The sequence below is a fragment of the Acomys russatus genome, chromosome 20, assembly GCF_903995435.1.
Source record: "Acomys russatus chromosome 20, mAcoRus1.1, whole genome shotgun sequence".
In the NCBI taxonomy this organism is placed as follows: domain Eukaryota; kingdom Metazoa; phylum Chordata; class Mammalia; order Rodentia; family Muridae; genus Acomys; species Acomys russatus.
Genome location: NC_067156.1, coordinates 40317321 through 40341788, shown reverse-complemented (window position 1 = coordinate 40341788; position 24468 = coordinate 40317321). Strand labels below are relative to the sequence as shown.

At 44.7% G+C, this 24468-nt stretch overlaps 1 protein-coding gene across 2 annotated transcripts in view; it reads right to left on the bottom strand.

The window, feature by feature from the left end:
• Snx24 (sorting nexin 24) overlaps positions 1–19370 on the bottom strand; it is a 136203-nt gene extending 116833 nt beyond the window's left edge. Inside the window, exon 1 of one of the 2 annotated variants that reach the window (XM_051163161.1) lies at positions 19197–19370. In XM_051163161.1, coding sequence (XP_051019118.1) covers positions 19197–19256 — 60 coding nt within the window. In that variant the 5' untranslated portion in view covers positions 19257–19370. The remainder of the gene's footprint in view (positions 1–19196) is intronic. The other variant, XM_051163163.1, reaches the window with a different exon arrangement.
• Between the last annotated feature and the right edge of the window lie 5098 nt (positions 19371–24468).

Below are 24468 nucleotides of genomic sequence, written 5' to 3'. Positions count from 1 at the left end.
GGGCACCATGACTCATGCCTACACTCCTAGCACTCAGGAGGCTGAGAGGGGAGGGCTGTGAGTAGGAGGCGGGACTGAGCTATGTAGAAAGGGTGAAAAGGGTGTGGTTCAGTTGGTGGAATGTTTGTGAAGCCTGGGGTTTGATCTCCAGCATCAAATAAACCAGGAATGATGGGACACTCCTGGGAAGCATTAGAAGTTCAAGGTCATTGTTGGATACAAGTACAGTTTAAGGACAGCCGGGCTACATGAGACCCTGCCTCAAAAAGAAAGGAAGGGAGGGAGGGAGGGAAGGAGGGAGGGAAGGAAGGAGAAAGAGGAAGGGAAAAGTTCCAGGTCAGCTAAACACACACACAGAGAGAAAGAGAGAGAGAGAAAGAGAGAGAGAGAGAGAAGGAGGAAGAGAGAGAGAGAGAGGGAGGGAGGGAGGGAGGAGAGAGAGAGAGAGAGAGAGAGAGAGAGAGAGAGAGAGAGAGAGAAACACAAATGTAAAATCCAGGGCCTTAGGAAGGAATAGGAAGCCTTTCTTCCAAACTCTGGCTGAAGGCGCTCATCAGCAAAGAGTCCAGAACTGCAGCACAAGTAGCACTTGCAGTGAAGGACGCCTACATACAAGCAATATTCCTCTTGTGTGTATTTCAAATAAGAATGTAAAAACAGCACGGGGCCACACTGGAGGCCTGAGCATCAGCCTGATCACAGCTTTAGTCCTTTCCTCGACATAAACCTGAAACTTTCCGGGAATCCGACAAGCAAGACTACAAGCTTTTATTTATGGCAAAAAGAAAACCCTTGACTTCCTCTCCAACCCTCATGACTTAGGTTTTTATTTGTTTTTGAAGCTCTAGAGGACCTTTTACTAGTCTGAGTGAAAAACAATAGGGCAAGCATTTTTAAATCCTGGCACCTGCCCGGAGAGATGGAGAAGAGCAAAAGGCATGCTTTTGAGTTAGGGACAGCAATGGAGGTCCACAAGCAGCAGTGCAGCGTGTGGGGTTCCTCCAAGAAAATGGTGAAAAAGCCCAGAGTGTCAGAGCAACCGTATTTAGGAGTCCTGAAAATTATATGTCGCTAATGTAAAGACACTTAATTGTGACTCTCTCTGGAGAAGCTCACAGCCACAGGTGGCTCAAGCCTGTCTATTAACTCTGTAGTGAAAACCATCACAGGCTCTAATCTTAATGAGTTTTCTGAAATGAACACCGCAGGCTGCAGAGGCCAGCAGCAGAGCTGTGCCGCTCACTGGCCCACACTCCACTGCCACCGACGGTCTAGAATAAACAGCAAATAGTAAAGCTTGGGCCCCGCAAAATCACTCAGCCTGTAAAAAGGCCCGCCTAGTCTGATGACCTGAGTTTGATGCCCAGGACCAACAAGGTAGAATTGGGGAGCCGACTCATATACGTTGTCCTCCGGCCTCCACAAATAGGTTGTGGCACATGCACCCACTCATTATACTCAATGAATAAGTATAATTAAAAAAATAAAAATATACTTATATAAAGGTGACTGAAACCCAATTTAGGCAGGATCACTAATGGCCCAGATTCATCATAAATGAAGGTTAGGGTCACCCCACCAGATGAAACATAGGTACCTGAGATGGTTGCTGAAGGCAGAGGGCATTGAGGTCAAACAATTATGCCCATACGTCCAGTTACAAAGATAAGGGGGTGCTGGTAGCTGTCAACACAGCCTCCCCCCATCTTGTTCTGGAGGTCTGCTGGTACATGCTAAGGAAATTTCTTACCTTCTTTTCTACTTCCCTCATTGTGTAAAATAAAACACACTGATCTGTTATCATGGTAGACTAAGTATTGTTAATTTTCTACCACAGTATTGAAAATATAAAGTATCAAGACGGGTGGGTTTCAGTGGGAAAGAGGTTCCTGCATTTCTGGATGAACAGTTTTATCAGATCAGGCAAAATGGTGATGTTACTATCTTTATTTGGGGGAATTAACTATAGCTTAAGGATTGTCAAGAGTTGGATTTGGAGATAACTAAGAGTCAGCACCGATGAGCCATGGGGTGCCCATTTATTTAGTCAAACATTTCAAATCACGCATGTCATGTCCCAAAGTAAGCAAGAAGGGGCAAGGGAGGGAAAGTCACCAATGTGAGGCTTCTGATCTCTGCAGTAAGCAAAATCCACCATCATGTCCCCATTTTATCAGCCTAAAAAAAAAACAAACAAACAAAACAAAACAAAAAAACCTGTGGATTCACCCTCACTTAGTTCTTCTCATGTGACTCCAGCCTGCCAGCAGGTCCTTGGATTCAACATCAAACTTTTATCTAGAACCTCGTTCTCTGCCACTATTTCAGCTTAAAAGTCGTCTAAACCATCATCATTTCTTACGTGGAGTAACACAGCTCCTTTCCTGAGCGCCCTGCCTACAGCACCCTCCCTGAAGCTCCTTTCCAGCCCCAGTAAAACAGGAATGACCTTGTGAGATATAACTCTTAAGCCAAGTGTGGAGTTGACACCCCTATTACCTAATTCCCAGAAAGCTGAGGCAGGAGGACCACTATGAGTTTGAGGTCAGCCTGGTCAAAATAAGCAAATAGCTCATGGAACCAGCCTTTAGGCTCAGTCTGCCTAATCACATCATCTTGACAATAACAGGAATCCCCATTAATAAGGGAAAGAAAGAGGTGAGGGTGGAAAAAGAGGCTCCCAGTCTCTAGGACAATCTCTAGAGCCCTGAGCTCTGTAAGAACTGTGGAAAAGCAGCCTATGCGCCAACTATGAAATGCAAACCAGACTAAGCTACTTTTTCAATAACATTAGCACATTTCAAATACCATTTACCCCCTGTGCTGGTTTGAATAGGTATGGCCTCCACAGACTCATGTGTTTGAATGCTTGGCCCATGGAGAATGGCACTATTAGGAGGTGTGGCCTTATTGGAGGGGGTGTGGCCTTATCAGAGGGGTATGGCCTATTATAGGAGGAGTGGCCTTATTGGAGGGGGTGTGGCCTTATTAGAGGAGGTGTGGCTTTATTGGAGATGGTATGGCTTTATGGAACATCATCAATGCTTCTGAAGTTTTCTGGTAAGTAAAAAATAACTGAAAACTTGTAAAACTCTTTTCATAGAGATCTCTTAAATTGTATTCATGTATCAGATTGGGAACACAAAGGAGGCGATAAGAAGATGGTACCTGAGTGAAAGCAAAATTAACTTTCAGTAACCATGAGATGACATTCTCCTACGTAACAGAAAATCAGCTTCTAAAACTTGGTTTCCAAAATGAAATGTGGTGGCACACACCTGTAATCCTAGCACTCAGGAGGCTGAGGCAAACGATCACAAGTTAGGAGGCAGCCTGTGCTACACCATGAAGGCCTGTGGATGGAGGGATGGTGGGTGGGTGGGTAAGTAGACAGGTTAAAACGAGAAAGACAGACAACATAATTTCCAAATATACACAAGTGAGACATTTCTCTGTCCCTGTGTGATGGTTTGTTCTTATGAACCCAGCATGGTGCCAGATGGCCCATACTTTACTCCCTCTTGTTTCCCTAAAGTATAAAGCAATTAATCAAGAAATATTTGGAAAGTATAGCAACTTTCTCAAAGTCTTATATCTTAGAAGTTTTATGAGCTCACAGCTCACGTGTGACTAATATTCTTAACTTATCTAAAACATCACCCCAAAAGAACAACTTAACATCCTTGAGTGGCCCTTAGGGACAAAAGAATCCATTTACTTGTTTAGTACTTTAGTGAAAACCTTTCAGTTCTGAGGTCTCTTTACAGGTCACCTCAAGAAGCTGAAGTGTGCGAGTGTGTCAGCTATGCCTGCAGACACAAGAGGCGGCCCCACACCCCAGCAGAAGTCCATTAGGGCTCGGATACCTGGGATTCTTGAGCACTAAATAGTTAGTCTTCTACGTGGCTGGCGTTTCCCTGGTAAGCTGTTAGGTTTCCCCAGCCCATGGCTGGATTTCTCTTTTCTCTTTTCTCTGGGGATGCGCAGTGAAAGCTTCACGCAGATATTGCGCTCTTCCTGGTGGGAATCTTTCTTTTGAAATACATTCTTCCTACTAGTCCAATTTGTCGATAAATATTCTAGATACAAGATAAAATACCCACCTTTGCTGCCAGCCCAAACTCTCAGGGAGCATTTTCCATGAGGTTATTTTATTTCCATTTGCCTTGTCTGTGGATCTGCAGCCTTGACATGCTTTCCAGGCTGAGTGGCTCGTGAAGAAGTACCCGCTCCTCTCTCAATGGGACGTTTTGATTCCCTGTGACTCATTAAACACGAGTACAATAAAACCCTAGCAATGGCTGTGGGACCAGGCCAAGGGCGAACACCTGTGTAGCAAGCCTGAGGTCCTCTGCTCAATTTACCATTCCAACAATATTTTTGTTTTGTTTTTGTTTTTCATTACTACAATTTAAAAAAAAAATTTTTTTTACAGTTTTTTTTTTTTTTTACAAATAAATACAATATAATACATACAATAAGAAGAACCACAGAACAATCAGGAAATATATAAATGTTACATTCATCGTGTTTTGAAGCCAGGTACTGTGGTTCATGCCTGTAATGCCAGCATTCAGGGAGCAGACACAGGGAAGCAGACCTACATAATGACTCAAGGCCTGCCTGAGCTACATTTTTTAAGAGTTTGTCTCAAAACTCAAGCCAGCCAAGTCTGGTGGCACATGCCTTTAATCCCAGCACCAAGAGGCAGAGACAGGTGTACCTCTATGAATTTAAGGTCAGCTTGGTCTACATAGTGAGCCAGGACTACATAATGACACCCTACTTAAAGAAGAAAAAAAAAATCCTTTTCTTAATAAATTCCAACTTCATAAAAAGTAAACCGTATAATTCACATAAAACAAAATAAAAATGGTTCTTGAGTAATGATGCTCAACATCACAACTTTAGAAACTATGAACATTAACAACTGTGTTAAAACACAACTACACTTCTTACCAGACGGCCATAAAAAAGGTGTGTGTGTTTCATGTAGCGCAGGCTGGCATCAAGCACACTGTGCAGCGGAGAATGGCCTTCAGTTTCCGATTCTCCTAACACTGCCTTCCAGGTGCTGGGACTACAGGAATGTCACCATGTCCGGCTTCACCTATCAGATTGGTAAAACTCCAAGAGCGACAGTAGCAACACGGTTGGCTGGCAAGCCGGAGATGAAACAGCATTTATAAACTGCTACATGCAGGACTGCAAACCCAGCACAACCTCTGGTGGAACTTCTGTGTCCACCAGGATGACACACACACTTACCTTTGACCCAGTAGCCTAGTGATTGGAATCTACAGGCACATTAACAAGAATTTTAAGAGGCTTATGCGTAGCACACACCAACTAGCTCTGTCCCTGGGAGACAGAGGCAGAGGATCAGGAGGTTAAGGGCAGCCTGGGCTATGTCAGAGCCTGTTTCAAAACAGAACACAACAGAACCGAATAGAATGCCTTTCACAAGTTTGTTGATGGCAGTCTGTCAACAGTTATCAATATAACTATGGCAAAGATAGGGCATTTTTTTTTTTAACAAAGATTTATTTATTATGTGTACAGTGCTGTTTGCATGTGCACCTGCAGGCCAGAAGAGGGCATCAGATCACACTATAGATGGTGCTGAGCCACCATGTGGTTGCTAGGAATTGAATTCATGACCTCTGAAAGAGCAGTCAGTGCTCTTAACCGCTGAGCCATCTCTCCAGCCCAGATAGAGCATTCTTACACAGGACACATTGTAAGTACCTCAAGGGACTATGGTTAGGTGAAGAAAAAGGCAAGGCTGGGGGCAACAAAATGACTCAGTAGGTAAAGGCACTTGCCTGATAAGCCTGGCAACTGGAGTTCTATCCCTGGGACCTAATAAAAGGGAGAGGGAGGGAGCTGACACACAGGCCATAGCTTGCACACTTTACCCACCCATACCTGGCACACACACACAATAATTTTTAAAGACACAGTAGAAAAACTGTCCTGTCATATATTACTGTTTACCTAAGGAGTGAGAGCACAACTACATTGCTACCAATTAGTATATGTCCTAAATAGAAGAATAAACCATAACTTCACCATATAACAAACACAATTATTTTCCATTATATTTGCAGTTAAATCCTTCCATTCTCCAAGACAACAGAATCTCCTACTGTCGGTGGAGTGCTGGTGACAAGCTTCCTGTGTGATTTCCTTGTTTTTTAAATGGGAACGAACGAGAGTGGACGGGAACAGGGTGAGGACAGAAGCAGAAGCTGGATGCCCTGTGATCACCGGCACTGCACTACACCTCACACAAGGAAAAACAAACAAACAAACAAACAAACCAGAATGAATGGTCTTTCTGTTTGTTTCCGCTGTGGTTTCTGACTTTTCGGAAACACCTCCAGCTCCGGGAGATTCAACACTTTCTAGACCTTCTAGCCTCCAGGAACATCCTCCCTCCCCCACACACAATTAAAAAAAAAAAATCTAAAACCAAAAGATTTTATTATCTCCCTCCCTCTGTGACTACAGGCAGTATGTGTCACCTGACATGGGTGCTGGGGACTGAACTCCAGTCAGCTGCAAGAGAGATGCGTGCTCTTATGAGCTGAGTCATCGCTCTAGGCTAGCCAGCTTTCACACACAACCCAGGACCAGCTGCGTCAGCCCTCCTGTATCAGCTAAGTCAATCCCTTAGAGACACATCCACACACCAACCTCATAAACGACAGCTACTCAACTGAGACTCTCCTTAAGGTTTCTCTGGGCTGTGTGAAATTTGGTTAATGACAACTCGGTCAGATACTAGGAAAATTAGAGCATGTAACATGGTGGCTCGTATTTCTAACTCCATAGAGCTCCCCAGCACTTGCCTAGGTGCACTGAATCTGAGGTAGGGCTGGTTTCTAGTACTCAGAAGGGACCAGCCTTGAAGAACTTACTCAATCGTGTATCTTCATCAGTAATGGAAACTGCAGCTTCATGCCTGGAAAGTGCTTGCTGAATCCTGCAGTGTATACAGGACTATCTTACTAAGAGTCTCTGAACTCCAAGTGTATGAGATCACTTCTTGTAAGAATACTGCATATTATGGCTGGGAAGATGGCTCAGCAGTTTGCCTGATCCTGCAGTTCCCAGCGCCCACACAGCGGCTCACAAACGCCTGGAACTCCAAGTCCAGGCCATCTCATACCCTCTTCTGACATCCTTAGGCACATGATGTAAGCACACACGCAAACTCTATACACATAAAAATTAAACTTAATCCTTCTTGTACTAATGTTGTGAGTTGTTTTTGTTGTTGTTTGTGCAGTATTAAGAATTCAAGCTCCAGCGGGAGAGATGGCACAGTGGTTAAGAACTGCTCTTCCAAAGGACCCAGGTTCAATTCCCAGCACCCACATGGAAGGTCACAACTCTCTATAACTCCAGTTCCAGGGAATCTGATACCCTCACACAAACATACAAGCAGGAAGAACACCAATGTCCATAAAATAAAAAAAAAAAAATAAATAAATTTAAAAAGTAATTCAAGCTAGGACAAAAAAGGATATAAACAAACACGACTTTTAGTTTAGTTTAGCTTTGTCTTTCTGTTTTTGTTTTTCCTAGACTCACTTTGTAGACCAGGCTGGCCTCGAACTCACAGAGACTCACCTGCCTCTGCCTCCAAAGTGCTCTATTTTGTTTTTGTTTGTTTGTTTGTTGTAATAAGTACACTTTACATGAAAAAAAAAAAAAAAAAAAAAAAAAAAGAATTCAAGCTACAGTCTTGCCAGGCATGGTGGTACACACCTTTAATCCAGGAACTCCGGAGGCAGATCTCTGTGAGTTTGATGCCAGCCTGGTCTACTAAGTGAGTCCAGGCTAGCCAAGGCTACATACAGAAACCCTGTCTTGAAAAACAAAACAAACAAGAAGAAGAGGAGGAAGAGGAGGAGGAGGAGCAAGAAAGCAAGAAAAAAAAAAAAAAAGAGCAAGTGAGCCAGGGCCTCGCGCATTCTAAACTTTTGATGTTCGTTTGTTCTGCAGCGCCAGGGTTCAAGCCTGAGGCCTTCACCACCGAGCTAAACTGGGAGCCCTGCTTTGAGAACGTAGTACAGCGATCACTCTACGTTTGCTGATGTTCAGGAAGAACTTTCAAACTGTATTTTTGTCTTCAAGGGTAGGGATCACGGCTCACACGCGCCTGAGTTCATCATTCAATAAATATTTAATGTGTGCTTCTGCTGCACTTGGTGTGAACAAGGCCCCGGGCCAGTGCTGCACTGTCAACAAAGGCCTCCTTCATCTTCTGTGCATGGGAGGGATGACGGAGAGACCTCGGAGGACACTGTGGTCTCAGTGTGTCCTTCTGTACTTCTCCCACGGCACGCCTAAGGGGCTGGGTGAGAGGAACAGACTGGCTCCTCTCCCCAGAGACTCCCCACTTCTCCCTCCAACTAGCTAACCCATCCTTCCGGCTCTGGTGCTGCATCAGGTAACTCTGGCCTCCACCAAAGTCGCAAGTAGGATTCCCTTGTCAACAGACTGACTGGGGACCACTGCTGAGACATGAAAGACCATTTGTCTGCTCGGGGCTCCTGAGGCAAATGTGCCCTCACCACAAAGAGGTTTACTCTTTACTTTTGTCACCGGGTAGAAAGTACTCAGGGAACAAGTAAAGCGGGAAGGTCAGGCTTCCTCCCTCAACCTCACTCTTGAATTATGTATGAAATGGTGATAACGATAAGGCAGAAAGCATCGTTACCTCGAAGGTAAATTTTCTGGAGACATGGTTTCAATCACGTAGCCCAAGATGGCCTCAAACTCTCTATGTGGCTGAGCATGGCCTTGAACTCATGATCTTGCCTATACCTCCTGAGTGCTGGCATAAGGAGACCTACCGCCCTGTTTATATGCCACTGGGAGTTGAACCTAGGGCTTGCGTGCACTAGACAAGAACTCTACTGAGTTCCAGCCCTACCTGTGCAATTTTTTTCTTTCTACAGTCAAGATCCTTCTATCTTTATTTTACATTAAACCATGAACTCATAGGGAGAAGACCCAGCACTGTGGTTGACCTTAGATACCTTTTCCTTTGCTGTCTCTTTCGTGTAAGCATTTTCCTTGACCATTTCAGGAACCTACCTCAGCTCCTCGAGTGCTTTATATGCTTAGTAGACACACTAATTCCAGACATGAAGTTATATGCTTAGTAGACACATTAATTTTCGACATGAAGAAGAAGCTGTCCGTACACCACCACAATCAGCACTGTCAGTAACCCAGGACAAGCCTTCTCATTGTAGTCCTAAATAGGGAACAAGATCCCTGCAGTTGAAATTCCTGTAGACTGCCAGGTAGTGGTGGTGAATGCCTTTAGTCCCATCACTTAGGAGGAAAAGGCAAGTGGATCTCTGAGTTCGAGGCCAGCCTGGTCTACAGAGCAAGTTCCAGGGCAGCAAGAGCTACAGAGAAACCCTGTCCTGGAAAAATGAAATGAAATAAAATTGTGGAACTGGAGCAATGGCTCGGTAGTTAAAAGCACTGTCAGCTCTTCCAGAAGTCCTGAGTTCAATTCCCAGCAACCACGTGGTGGCTCACAACCATCTAAAATGAGATCTAATGCCCTCTTCCGGTGTGCAGGTGTACCATCAGGCAGAGCACTGTATACATAATAAATAAGTAATAAATACATAAATCTTTTTTTTTAATTGTGAAGACTACAACCCCAAAAGGTTTCATCCCCAACATTAAAATTCTGAAAGCAGAAAATTCCAGTCCACAGTTCCCACTGGAGCAAATATTCTAGAAATTCTACCATCCTAATGCTGTGACCCTTTAATACAGTTCCTCATATTGTGGTGACCGCCCCCAACCATAAAATTATTTTCAGTGTTACTTAGTAACTATAATTTTGCTGCTGTTTGGGATGATGTTTCAAATATCTGTGTTTTCTGATAGCCTTAGGTGACCCCTCTGAAGGGCTGTTTGACCCTGAAAGGGTCGAGACTCACAGACTCACAGGTTAAAAACCACTGTTCTAGATAGAAAGTCAAATGCTAGGAAAGCAGTAGGGCCCCCCCACTGTCCTTTTTTTTTTTTTGAGACAAGGTTTCTCTGTGTAGCTTGAACTCACAGAAATCCTCCTGCCTCTGCCTCTGCCTCTGCCTCTGCCTCTGCCTCTGCCTCCTGAGTGCTGGGATTAAAGGTGTGTACCACCATGCCCAGTTCAAGTATGATGTGCCCCATCAGAGGAAGGAAATACTTAAAATGCCTGGGGGACAATATGCTGACTATTGTCTCTAGGGGTTTTGGCTAGTAGTAAAAACTGACCGAGTCTGTGAAATAAGAGCCGCCTTACCAACAACTCTGTAGCAGTGACCCTTCTCCGGCTTCTGTTGTTGGCTTGTTTTTGTTTTTCTCAGAGTCTTGCTATGTAGCCCAGGTCTGGCATTCAAAGTAATCATCCTGTTTCTGCCTGCTGAGTCCTAGCATTATAAGTCCCCTGCCACCATACCAGCTCATCTTGGTTATAATCCACTTTGCCAAAGACTTAGGTTGTCGATCCTGATATTTCAGATAATCACAATTTTAAAAAAATGAGTGCTGCTGATTGGGGTACCTCATGCCTGCCATCAACCCCAGTCTGCAAGGCCGAGAGCATAAGACTAGCATGGTCCAGGTCCAGACTAAATAGTGAGTCCAAGCTAACCTGGGTGGGCTACAAGAATGAAACCTGTCAGAAAAAAAAAAGAAAGAAAGAAAGAAAAAAGAAAATCAAACAAGGCTGGCAAGCTGTCTCAACAGATAACAGCATAACAAGGAATTGATGTCAAGTTCAACAACCTGATTTGGATCCAGGAAGCATGTAGTAGTGAGAACAACTCTGACCTCCATGTGCATCCTATGTGCGTACACACACACACACACACACACACACACACGTAAAAGTATAATTTCAAACAAACAGGAGGATTAAGGCTAATAGTCTAATGGTAGAACACCTACCTACCCTTGCCTAGCACACAGGAGGTTCAACCCCTAGCCACACACCAATCAAACAAAGGAAAACAAACTGGGTACACAGGAACGCATTTCTCCTTAGAGCCAGGCTTTATGAATGCGGCTCATCTACTCCCGACTGTTACACCTGTGCGAACATGGTTACTACATTTAAGCGCTTCTGCTCACAGCGTAGCTCCGTTTTTGGTTTTAGACTGTTCTCAGACAAGGTTTCACTACCCCACCCACGTGGAGCCAGCCCCTGTACTCAGCAGCATGAGCATTTCCCTGCCTATCTTATTGTGCAAAGTGGCCTGTGAAGTGTTGACGTGCTTTCCTATTTCTCAAGTGAATTCCCTTTAAAAAACGTAAACATGGCTGGGGGTGTAACACAGAGACAGATGCCTGCATGCCCAAGGCAAAAATAAAAATTAAAATGCAAGAAATTTTTAAAACTTTAAAGAATTTTTAAATTACTTTTTCCAGAACTGCGTTTTCAAGTTTTTTGATCTTTCAAGATTTCTTTTAGACTTCAGACGTTTGGACCTTCAGTCCTTACACTGTAGACTCTTTGTAGAGCAGTGGTGCTCAACCTTGCCACTGCTGCAACCCTTTAACACAGTTCCTCATGCTGTGGTGACCCCCAACCAGAAAATTATTCTCACTGCTACTTCATAACTGTAATGTTGCTACTATTATGAATTATAACGTAAATATCCAGTATTTCCAATAGTCTTAGGTGACCTCTGTGAAAGGGGCATTTGACGCCCCATCCCCCAAAGGGGTCACAACCCATAGGTGGAGAACCACCGCTCTGGAGACTAGTCTGAAGCCATGAGCACACTGTTCATGCAGCCTGTCCCCTGTGTGATTCAAGTGACTCAAAAAACTAGGTCAGTGTTTTTATTTTTACATCAGTGAAAAGGGAAATGGAAGACATCAAATTTCGTGTTGTTACCTAACCGGCCATTCTACTTTGATCGTTTTTACCAACCATGTATTTTAAAATTGAAAACACTCACCTAGGCTGGAACATGTAAGACTTGCCGATCCTCAGGCGCCTCACACTAATCTCACTGCCTCAATAGACTACCCAGGAGCCCCTGGCACTCGCCTTTTACAAAGCATGTCCTCCCTTTCTTATCTAGTCTTCCGCTCTGAAGCTGTCCTGGGACTTTGCTAACTTAAGTTCTAAGAGTCCCTACCAGCTCCCCCGCTTAAATATGAAATATGCACCACACAACATGCATGGCATAAGATTTATCGTAGAAATGTGGGAGAGGAGGAAATGGAAAGAGGCACCCCAGGGGGGCAGAGAGACAGACTGATAGAAAAGAGAGAGCGGAGAGAGAGCAAGAGACCAGTGGGTTTGCCTTTTTATATCCTGGGCAGGGGTACGCACCTGGTAGTGGGTGGCCTGTGATGACGTCATAGGCTGCTAGGCAGCCGGGAGGCAGGCTTGTGAAGCTGTTCATATGCCAACATTCCCTCTTTCTACCTACCTCCTATGGTGAAGAATCCCTATTGGCCATATTTCCAGTCCAGATCACTGACTGCTCTAAACACAAAATCAAACAATGTCACCTAGCACCAAGCCCCCAGCAGGCCCCTAGGTGAGACCCTCCTGCCACCATTTCTGTCCTCCTTTGGTCACTGCATCATGGGCTTCACTCTACTGCCTGCTGCTATCTGGGATTCCTGTCATCCACACTTCCTCTCCATGTTCAAAGCCTCAGTTCAGGTTTTCAACCTTTCCAACCTCATTATCTGAAAATCTCTCTAGATAGATGACAGATAGATGATTGATTGGTAGATAGATTCTTTTAAATATGAAAAATAAGATATGAAATATGCATCACACAACAGATATGATATGGAAAGGTTTATTATAGGAGCATGGGGGAGGAAGAGGGGGAAGAGTGCCCCAGGGAGAGAGAGAGAGAGAGAGAGCAAGAGAGGAAGAGAAGAACAAGAGGGAGAGAGTTAGAGAGTAAGAGAGGTAGGTGGGTTTGTCTGCCCATTTATACACTCTTGGGCAGGGGCATGCCTAGTGGCAGGTAGATAATGATGTCATAGGTTACTAGGCAGACTGGTGTAGAACGCTAACAAATTGATTGATTTGTCTTCAGGTTTTGTTTGTTTGTTGCTGGGATCACACGACCTTCAAGTACATCCAGCAGATGTTCTGGCCCTGAACTACACTTCTGCCCTGTCAAGGGTCTCTCTAGTGGGTCCCCAAATTCCTATACTGAGTCCCTAACCCGCAACTGACTGTGGTGGTGCAGCCTGTAATTCCATTTCTCAGGAAGTGGTGGGTAAACAATCCAGAATTCAAGATTATCCTTAGGTATATACATAATCAAATTAAAAGCCAGCCTGGGCTAAACAAGACCCTGTCTCAAAAAGTAAAAAAAAAAAAAACAAAACAACAACAAAAAAAAAAACAAAAAAAAAAAACAAAAAAAAACAAAAAAAAAAAACAAACAAACAAAAAACCCCAAAAAACAAAAACAAAAAAACCTTAATTTCAAAGTAAAAGTATTATGAAGTGGGGCCTTTGGGAGGTAATTAGATCATTCTAGCGAGAACTCATAAAAGGATCTGCCAGCACCTCCTGCTTAAACTTTTCAGCATCAAAAACTTACAGAAAATGCACTTCTATTACTTATAAACTAGCCAGACTACGGGAATTCTAGTCAAAGCAGCCCAAAGGAACTGACAGAAGTGTTTCTAAATGCAAAGCTAATCTTGTTACTTCCTTCCCTAAACAGCCCCAAGCCTGGAAGTCAAAGTTCAGAGGCCCTTTACAGCCCTGAGCCTGTGGCTTACCCTGTGCTCACCACAATCTCTGCGACTGACTTGCAATTCCAGTGTCACCGACTCCACCTACTCCTGAGGCTGTTCACGCCTCAGGTCACTGCAGCTCTAGCAGGTCTGTTGTGCTCCTAGTCCACCTGGCTTTCCTGAGCTGAGCTGAGTCCTGAGGTGAAACAGCCTCGTACCCGGACACACTGTTTCAAGCCCCAAGGAGTTCTCAGCCTGCAGAGCACAGGCATGGAGGCTCAGAAAGAAGGGAAGCCAGGAATCAGGCCTCTGCGAAATAACATTTGAGCTTATCGGGCTGTTACAAGGGCCTGGCCTGCTTTTCTGAAGATCAAAGTGACTGGGAGGTCTCTCCCCCCCTCCCCCCAGCTTATCAGTTGGTGTATCTGGGAGTCTGAAATGCTGGTTCTCTCAGATTTTTGTCATGTATTTCCTCTTCTTAAAATTCACAAGCTAGCAAAAAAAAAAAAAATGCTAATCAGATTTCAAGTCAGCATTCCCAGGCACCCTCCCCCACCACAGTTCAGCAGAAGTGGCCCACACAGGGCTCTACCAGACAGACAGCCTAGAACCCAGCACTTACCCCTCAGCTCCAAACCTAACTCCAGCTGGTGAAGAACCCCCAGGGCAGGAAATCACCTTCCTGCCTTTACTTCCCCCTCAACGTAAGACAAGCCCAAAGTAAATGTCTATTGCTTTCTTTTTTTGAGATAGGGTCTCAATAGGTAGGTTGATTTCCAACTCATTGTACAGCCAAGGCTGGCCTTGGACTTCATGTCCTCCTGCCTCCACTAGAACGTGTTGAGATTACAGGTGTGTTCCACCATTCCCCACCAGCATCTTTTCTTTTCTCTTCTTTCTTTCTTCTCTTCTTCTTCTTTTTATTTTTTTTTGTTTTTTGTTTTTTGTTTTTGTTTGGGTTTTTTTTGAGACACGGTTTCTCTGCGTAGCCAGTATCTTATCTTTTCTTTTCTTTCTTTTCTTCTTTTTTGTTTTTGTTTGATTTTTCGAGATAGGGTTTCTCTGTGTAGCCTTGTCCTAGACTCACTTTGTAGACCAGGCTGGCCTCGAACTCACAGAGCTCCACCTGTCCCTGCCTCCCGAGTGCTGGGATTATCAGTGTGTTTTCTAAAGAACTGACTCCCACACTTGACCTCTGAGAGCAAGGAACTCTCAAGCCTGAGGAAGAGAAACTTCTCTGGTTTTATCTCCTTACCAGAGGAATTGTTAGAATTTGTGGTAATGTTTCTTCTTCTTCTTCTTTTTTTTTTTTTTTTTCTTTTTAATTAAAAACATAGTCACTATGGGTCAAAGCCATTTTTTTATATTAAAGTGTACAGGCATTGGTAGCACACGCCTTTAATCTCAGCACTTGGGAGACAGAGGCAGGCAGATCGCTATAAATTCCAGACCAGCAGGGTTTTACAGAAAGTTCCAGGACAGCCAAGGCTACACAAAGAAACTCTGTCTGGAAAAACCAATCTCTTCCACCAGGACCCCATCAAAACATAGTGTAGGCAGTTACCAGCTTACTATTTAAGAAACTGTATCAGCTTTTTTTTTTTTTTGGTATCAAATTTTAAACTGTTCTTTCAGCTAAAGCACCACTCCCAGCCCTATTCCCAGAACACAGCCACAGAGAGCACCAGAACCTGGTTAATGTTTGTGGAGTGAATCATAGCTGTGCAACTACAACTGTCTCTCAGAGAGAATAAATTAGCAGCTGCCCCACAAATTTGCAGAGAGAAAGAAAGCCCCCTAAGCAGATGCCTTATCATTTTGCCAGGCACTCTGAGATGCACTGTTTCAAAGTCACTTCCCCCCCCCCCCCCCCCCTCCCCCCCCCCCCCCCCCCCCCCAAGACAGGGTTTCTCTGTGTAGCCTTGACTGTCCTGGACTCCCTTTGTAGACCAGGCTGGCCTCGAATTTACAGCCTACCTCTGACTCCCAAGTGCTGGGATTAAAGGCGTGCGCCACCACTGTCCAGCTTTTTTTGGTTTCTTGAGACAGGGTTTTTCTGTGTAGCCTTGGCTTTCCTGTACTCTCTGTACACCAGGCTGGTCTCGAACTCACAGAGATCTGCCTGCCTCTGCCTCCTGAGTGCTGGGATTAAAGGCGTGTGCCACCACCGCCTGGCCAAACTCAACCTTTAAAGAGTACTCAATCCATCACTGTAAGTGAAATTTTCAAAAGGCTAGGTTTAACCCCAAAAGGAATCTTGAAAAAAATCGGTTTAATTGGCTTAATTGGCAATGTGGTGTGCAGCAATTGTAGGTCATACACATTTTTACACCAGAGATAAGACTCTCTAAGAACACCCCCTCCTCCTCCAAAACATGTTTATCTCTAGAGGCATAGGCCTGTCTGTCAACAACAATGCTGCCCATCTTGTTTTTTTCTTAATGTGCAAAAGATTGAACTAGGGCTTCCAGCATACTGGGCAAGTGTTCTATGTACCAGCAGAAACTAATACATTTCTCTAAGCCACATCTATGTGATGATACAAATAGGTAAAAACTTGGCCATGTATTGTCAACACACCATTCCCTCCCACCAATCCCAAAGCTAAGAACGCCATCAGACAGCATCAGAGACCTACAGCGTAAATTCCCCCATGGCTGTTAACTGGCCGAGCAAGCGTATTTGGAAACTGCCTTGATTTATGATTATCTTGTATCCATGTGTCCCAGGGCATGGTCACTCCTATTTGGCACAGAACAGACTGAAATTCATATTTTCATACCCCCCCTCTCTCCCTCCTCCCCCGCCCCCTTTGGAAGAAGAGATGTATTTTGATCAGACAGATATGTATCTCTAGACCACCCATCCTTTCTACTTAAACTCTCTATCACTGAAGTAGTTAGAACTATAGGTCATGTTTCTTTTAATGTAAAACACAGTCATTGTCACTAAATGATATACTTTGGGGAGGAAAACCAGGCTTTCTAGTGAAAGAAAATCAGGCCAGATATGGTAGTACACACCTATAAACCCAGCACCAAAGAAGCTGAGACAGGAGGATGGCTTTGACTTTGAGCCCACCCTAGGCTACACACCAAGGCTATCTCAGACAAACACATACACACACATACACACACACAACCAACAACAAAAACCAATCAGAAGATAAAAGCATTTGCAGCTAAGTCTGAAGACATGAGTCCAATTACAGGAACTCACTTGCTAGAAGGAAAGAACTGACTCCAAGAATTTATCCTCTGATTTCCACATGTAAACTGTGGCATGTGTGCACATACTTACCCAATACATTCATGTAACGCAAGCTTTACCAAATAGTAAGTAAAGCAGGCAAACAACTGCAGGCATGGCCAGTGAGGCCAGATTGCTGTCTCTTCGAAGACTTTTATTTCTGTTGGTAATTAACCTTCAGCTTGGGCTGCCTGAAGCCCACAGGCCTTAATAGTCCCAAAAAGGATGCCTCTCAAGGGCTGGGCGTGGTGGTGCACGCCTTTAATCCCAGCACTTGGGAGGCAGAGGCAGAGGCAGGTGGGTCGCTGTGAGTTCGAGGCCAGCCTGGTCTACAAAGCGAATCCAAAACAGCCAAGGCTACACAGAGACACAGAGAGAGAAAAAAAAAAAAAAAGCCTCTCAAATGCAAGGTGCTGCTGATGCTAACAGGAGAAGTGGGGTTTCTGGAAGAATTAAACACAGCCAAAGGGTCTGCTCATCCGAGTGGGCTCCTCCAGTTCCAACCTGTTAAGTGACTGGGGTGGGGGGAGTATAGAAGAAAAGGGTGCTGCAGAGTGCAGCTTCCTCTCACTAGTTCCTGACCATGGAGAGTACTCTGGCCACGTTTGAGGAACACTTCTGCATCTTCTTTACAGAGGGAGATTCATGTTCCACTTTGAAAACTCAAGGGTTTAAACAGACTTTCACAAGACACCAAGAACATTAAGAGGAAGGAAGAAGGGGTATCATACGATGCCAGAGTGACACTGGGTGCTTAGTAAGTCAATCAGCTGTGAACAAGATGGGAATCCATCTAGGCTGCTCTCTGCTAGTCTTCCTCCAAACCTAAATATCCCCAGAGATCCTGAAGAGAATATTGTGTAGCACACTTTTAAAATTTTTTATTTTTATTTATTTTTTTATTTTATTTATTTTTGGTTTTTCAAGACAGGGTTTTCCTTTATAGCCTTGGAGTATACCTATTCTTAATTGTTAAACTATCTGTTAAAGATTGACTACTCTAAGCTGAAGGTGGTGGGCCACACCTTTACTCCCAGCACTCCAGAGGCACAGGCCGGTAGATTTCTAAGTTCAAGACTAGCCTAGTTTATACAGCAAGTTCCAGGACAGCAAGGGCAGCACAGAGAAACCCTGCCTAAGAAAGAAAGAAAGAAAGAAGGCGGGAGGGCCAGAGAGACAGAAGCAGAGAGGTGCTAGAGAGATGGATCAGTGGATAAGAGCACTGACTGCTCTTCCAGAGGACCCTGGTTCAAATCCCAGCACCCACATGGCAGCTCACAACTGTCTGTAACTCAAAGCTCCCTGCGGGCAAAACAACAATGCATGTAAAATAAAATTAAAATAAAAAAAGAAAGATAGAGAAAAAAGGATAAAGAAAAAGACTAGCTATAGAAGCAAAGGTCTTATTCAATTATCTCATTTGGACAGGCAGCAAAGAGCATCACAGACAAACATCCTTTGGTACTTTGCAAGAAACTGTGGCCAAAGCAATGATAGAAAAGAAACACAACTGCTGGTCAACAAGAAACTAAGTTTGTCAGTCTGTGTAATGTTCTTTCTATTCTAACTGCAAATAAATAAACTCTTGCAAGTTCTAGCCAATCTGAAGCATTTCTCCTGCTCGAAATGGCAATCTAGCCGGAGGAGCGTAAATTAACTAGGAAGTCAAGCAACAACTCACTCATTTATCTTAAGGGTCTCTGCAATTGCTACTACTCAGAATAAGCCACCTGTCTCAAATTTCTGAGCGACTCTAGGTACAGGACGTGTAAAGCACCTGATTTTGCCATTTCATGCCACTGCAGAACTAAAAGGAAACAAACTCTTAAAAAAAATTCTAAAAATCAATTCATGTGTTGCGCTGGCTAATAAGCAGCCACAAATATTGATTTTTCTTTTTTTTCTTTTTTTTCTTCGGGTTTTTTTTTCCCCCTCTGTAACACGTTTTCCATCTGAACGAACCCTCACAGAACTTGCAAGCTACCAAGAACCTGCAACGCAGCCTCTCCGTCTGCAAGCAGAGGGCAGCCGGGCCGGATCCCGAAGCTCCCGAGGCCGCGGGCCGCGAAGGGGGGAAGGGATGGAGCCGGGGGGCGCGCACCGAGGAGGGGCACCCGTCTCCATGACGACCGCGCGGGCGGCGGAGGGGGTGTGCAATTGGGGGGGGAGGGAAGGGGGCGCGGGGACCTGCCTACCGTGTAGCCGCGCTCCAGGTCGCTGTCCTCGTGGCGAAAGGACGGGATGTAGACCTCCATGGCCGCGGCGGGGCCGCAGCACTCTCCTCTCCGCCGCAGCGTGTAGGCCGCCCCGCCTCCCGCTCCCGGCCCGGCGCGCGCTCGGCCCGAGGTGCGCGGCCCGGCGGGAGGTCGGCGGCGCGGGGGCGGCAGGCGCGGGCGGCGTGGGGCTCGGCGGGGCCGAGCGTGGGGCCTGCAGGGCGGCGCGGATCAGCTGGGCCCGGGAGGCGGGGCTTGCGGACCGGAGTCTGCAGCGGCGGGTGTGCGCGGCCACGCGGGGCGCCACCGGGGTCGCTCCAGCCCTGCGGGCTCCGGGGTCTGCGGGGAGCCACCAGACACTGAGAGCTGGCGGAGGAGAGGGAAATGATGGCGCTTCGAGATTGTGCCCGGCTTGCTTTGGCTCTGGGCTCCGGTTCAGACAGAGGCAAAAGCTGTGAACTTTCACTGGGACTCTGCTGCTCCACCCCGTTCAGCTAAGCCTTCAGAACCTGGGAATGGAACCCAAAGCGACTAGTGTCCGCCCTAGTTCCAAGACATTCACTGCCTCTAAGTGGCTGTAAGTGGACAGGATAGAAGAGGTGATTGCTTAAAAGCGTGGTGTTGACCACAGGTGCCAACCTCTCTAGCTGGAGCTTAACACCCTCAAAATGGATCAGGAAAATTAATAACTGATACTCAAGGAAACCGAGTTTCTTCCTTAGGATAGAGCAGAATAGAATTTGGAAGTAACTTGTGGGACACTAAGATGTCATGTTGTGGGTCGTTCAAGAACAAGAATGACCAGTCAGAGGCTGGTACATTAAGTAAATAGTTGCACTCAACTCACTTTGCCTTTGTGGGCAGAGGGGGTTTCAGCTTAAACTCTGTAGATAAAGATGAACCCTAAATCATAAGAGGAAGTGGGGAGTCTAGGACAGCTAGGGCTCTGTTAAACAGAGAAACCTGTCTGGAAAAATAACAAAAATTGCCTGTTGTGTGGACTTTAAAAAGTCCCATCTGAAAAGGCATTCTCCCGACCCAGCCACCTATAGCCCCAGGATGTGACCACTTACCTGAAGCCGCTTCATCTCCTGATAGAATCCAATAATCCCATGGTCCCTGCTGATTGAGAGACTAATTTGTAGGTCCCCCCCCCCCCCCGCCCGCAAGTATCCGATTTTATTGTGTGATTTCTCTGCCTCTCAGGTAAATTCTAGAGAGAATCTCCTCTCCCCAGAGAGAATCTAATCAAGATACAATTGCCTTTTAAAAAACAGAACAAAGCAAGGTGGCACACCTGTGATCCCAGCTGTCGGGGAGGCAACGGCAGAGGCAGGTGGATCTCTGTGAGTTTGAGAGCAACCTGGTCTACAAAGTGACTCCAGCACAGCCAAGGCTACAAAGAGAAACCCTGTTTCCAAAACAAATCAAAACAAACAAACAAAAAAAAAAAAAATAGAGTGTGTTGGCCCTAGCCTGTAGTTCCAGAGCAGAGACAAGCAGATTATTTGTGAGTTTGGGGACAGCCTAGGCTACACAGTAAGCCCTTGTTTAAAGGAATATATATATATATATACACACACACCAATGATGACCTCCTAATTCAAACCCAGAATGGTGGTGGTAGGAGAGAATCAACCAATTACCACTGATTGTCCTTTTGCCTCCAACACACAGCAAAGAAATAAATAAATACATTACACTTCCTGTCCCGGTTGGTTTTTATGTCAACTTGACACAAGCTAGAATCAAATGGGAAGAGGAACCCCAGTTGAGAAAAACGCCTCCATCAGCTTACCTGGAGAGAAGTCTGTGGGGCAGTTTCTTTGACTGCTGGTTGATAGCAGCGCTGTGAGCAGGGCCACCCCTGGGCAGTTGGTCCTGGGCGGTAGAAGAAAGCAAAGCGTAGGAGAGCAGCAGTCTTCCATGGTCTTGGTCTCTCTGCATCGCTTCTGACTCAGGTTCCTGCCTTGACGCTCCTACCACGACTTTCCTTCATGATGGTTTACAAGCTGAAATAAAGCTTTTCCTCTCCCAAGTTGCTTTCGATCAGTGTTTTAACAGCAATAGAAAACAAATTAAGACACTTTTCTGTGGTACCGTCTTCAGTGCTCTTTGTAGAAGGCCCTATGTGATCGAAATACTTACACAAAACTAGTGGAGTCGGAACCCCCGTGTTTACGCTTCATGTTACATCCTGGTGAGGAAGTGACTTGTGCAACAAGTTGCAGTGGGACTTGCCGGTTGGCTGTTTTTGATGTCTTAGGGTCTTTGTTTTTGTAGTTAGGCTGTTTGTTTTTTTAAAACAGGAGCTCACTATGTAGCCCAGGCTGCCTTCAAACTTAAACTCCTCTTGCCTTGCCTCCTTTTGTGTGACAGAGATTGTAGATTCATACTCTGCCCCCACATACTTAGGATACTTCTGCCATTTTTTTTTTCTTTGCCTTAATTCTGTAGTTAAGACTCCAGCACTAGATGAAGAATAGCAAGTAGCCACCTCGTCTCCTTCCTGATGTTTAAGGAAATGCATTCTGTTCTTCACCACGTCAGTATAAGGTTGTCTGTGCATTTATGGTGTGTAGCCTTCACTGTGTTGACATTGTTTATCATGGCATCGATCATGAAGGGGCATCAAAGGCCTTTTTTGTCTATCGGAATGACCAAGTGATTTGTATCTGAGTCTAATCATGTGCTTTATTAGTTTTTGATTTGCATATACAAAACATTCCCAGGTTAGATCAACCAGATTCTGGGGCTTTTTTTTTTTTTTTTTTTTTTTTTTTTTTAATGTATGGTGGTGAATTCCATTTGCAAGTATTTTAGGGCAAATTTTTGCATCTGTGTTCATCAGGCATAGTGGTATACAGTTTTATTCATTTGTTCTTATCTGGCTTGGGTATCAGAATAATGGCAGAAAACAATCCTTCTGTTTGTTTGTTTGGTGAGATGGGAGGCAGTCTTCTGCGGCCAAGGCTAGCTGGAGCTATGTAAGTGAATCCACCTCTGACTGCAGGCTTGGCCAGCCTTGCCCAGCTAATAGAGCTTGCATTGCAGAGGCCTCTCATCTGTGGACTGAGCTAAGTAGTTGTCTTAGTTACTTTTCTTCCTTCCCGTTCCAATCCATGCCACAGCTTGAGGCACATTAGTGTCTGCTCTTCCTTTAAAGGCGCCATAGGAACTGTTGTTGGGAAACTAAACTATTGCTGCCTCGGCCATCCTGCCTGTTGTGCATCTATTTAATATGGAGCTTGGTTGAATTTTAACAGGTCCTATGTGTCTAGGAAAATACTCATTATTTTTAGATTTCCCATGTTTTTAGAATGTCAGTTTTCAAGTACTTCTTAATGACTTCTGGGGGTTTGTTGGTATCTCTTGTGATGTCCCCTTTTTGTTTCTATTTTTCTTATTTCGAGCCTCCTCTTTCTTTTGACGTACTTGGGCAAGGAAGGGTTTGCCAATCTTGTTTCCACCCGCCCCCCCCCCCATAATACTAGTTCTCTTTGTTTTCGTTACGCTTTGAATTGATCTTTAGTTTCGACTTGGGTTCCTTAATTTCTACTTGAGTCTTTATAATTTTATTCTCTCTACTACTTTAGGTTTTGGCTCGTTCTTGTACATCATTATTTATTGAGATCTCGGGTTGCTTTTGGCATGTATATGTGGGTGTGCACACACATTTGCAAGTATGTGTGTACATACATGTATGTGTGCACATGTATGTGAAAAGTTGAAGCAGAACTGTGGTATGATGTCTTCAATCACTTTCTGTTTCCTGGGTCTGAGTCTCTGCAGTGCACCAACTTCAGCTATTCTAGCTAGCCAATCTGTCTGGCTGTCGGGCACCTTTGCCTCCTGAGTGCAGGGCTTAGAGGCAGCCACCATGCCTACCTGGCTCTTGTGTGGGGATCTGAACCCCATGAAGGACTTCACCTGCTCTGCCGCCTTCCCAGCCTGGCCCTACTTTTTAATAGAAAATGCTCACAGTTATAAACTGCCTTTGCTGTTTCTCATACACTCTGATAAGTTGTGCTTCCATTTTCATTTAATTTCAGCAGGTTTTAAGTTTCTCCTCTGATTTCTTCAATTAAACAGAGATTTGTTAGTCAGGCAGTGGTGGCACACGCCTCTAATCCCAGCACTTGGGGGGCAGAGGCAGGTGGATCTCTGGGCTTGAGGCCAGCCTGGTCTACAAAGCGAGTTTCAGGACAGCCAGAGCTACACAGAGGATCCCTGTCTCAAAAAAACAAAAACAAAAACAAAACAAAAACAAATCAAAAAAAAAAACCAACAGAGTGATTTGTTAAATCTCTTGAATATTTTCTCTTTCTCCTTGCTGTTGCTTTCTATCTCAAGAAAGATGCAAGAAATTATTCTGACTTTTTTCTTTGCTTTTCTTCATGCCTTAAAATGCGGTAATTTAAAAAAGGTCCCTGAGGAGAAGAATGTGCCTTCTGCATCTGTTAGATGAGTTATTCTGTAAAAACTTATTAAGTCTATTTGATCCATTATGTCAAATAATGCTGACATGTCCTTGTCAGTTTTTAGTTTGGATGACCTATCTATTGACTAATGTATGCTACTGACGTCACCCACTATTATTGTATCAGGACCTATCTGTCCTTTTGTGTCTGACTGTGTTTATGAAACTAGGACACTCGATGTTTAATGCCTTATGTACTCACAATTTTTCTATATTCAGCAAGGAAGTGGATTTTCCCTATATTAACATGTAGTGCTCTCTGTGGATTAATTTTGGCTTGAAGGTTATTCTACCCATTATAAAAAAAATAACTACACAAGCTAGCTCGAGGCTTCCACTTACTTAAGAAACGTACTTTCACCCTTTAACATGCAACCTCTTTGTGGGTCTTTGCCAGTGAGGTTTGCGTGATTGAAGATAACAGTTGGCTCTTGTTCCTTAAGGCTGTACCTTTTGTTTTGTCTTCAATAGTGACTTGCTCTAGATCTTGTTATGTTGCCCACTCTGGTCTCAAATTCATGGCCATCCCTCCACTTTAGTCTCTCAGGGGCTGGGATTACAGGCTGGAGCAACCATGCCTGTTAGTCTGTGTTGTCTTTTGAACTCCATATGTAGTCCAGGCTAAACTCAGATCTGCGGACCTCTGTTTCCCAACTGCTGTGATTAAGGCATGCACCACCACATCCAGCTGTAATGACATCAGTACAGGCTGGCACAAGCCAGACTAGCTTCGTGTCCTCCAGTACTCCATTTTCTGCATATCCAAAGCGCTCT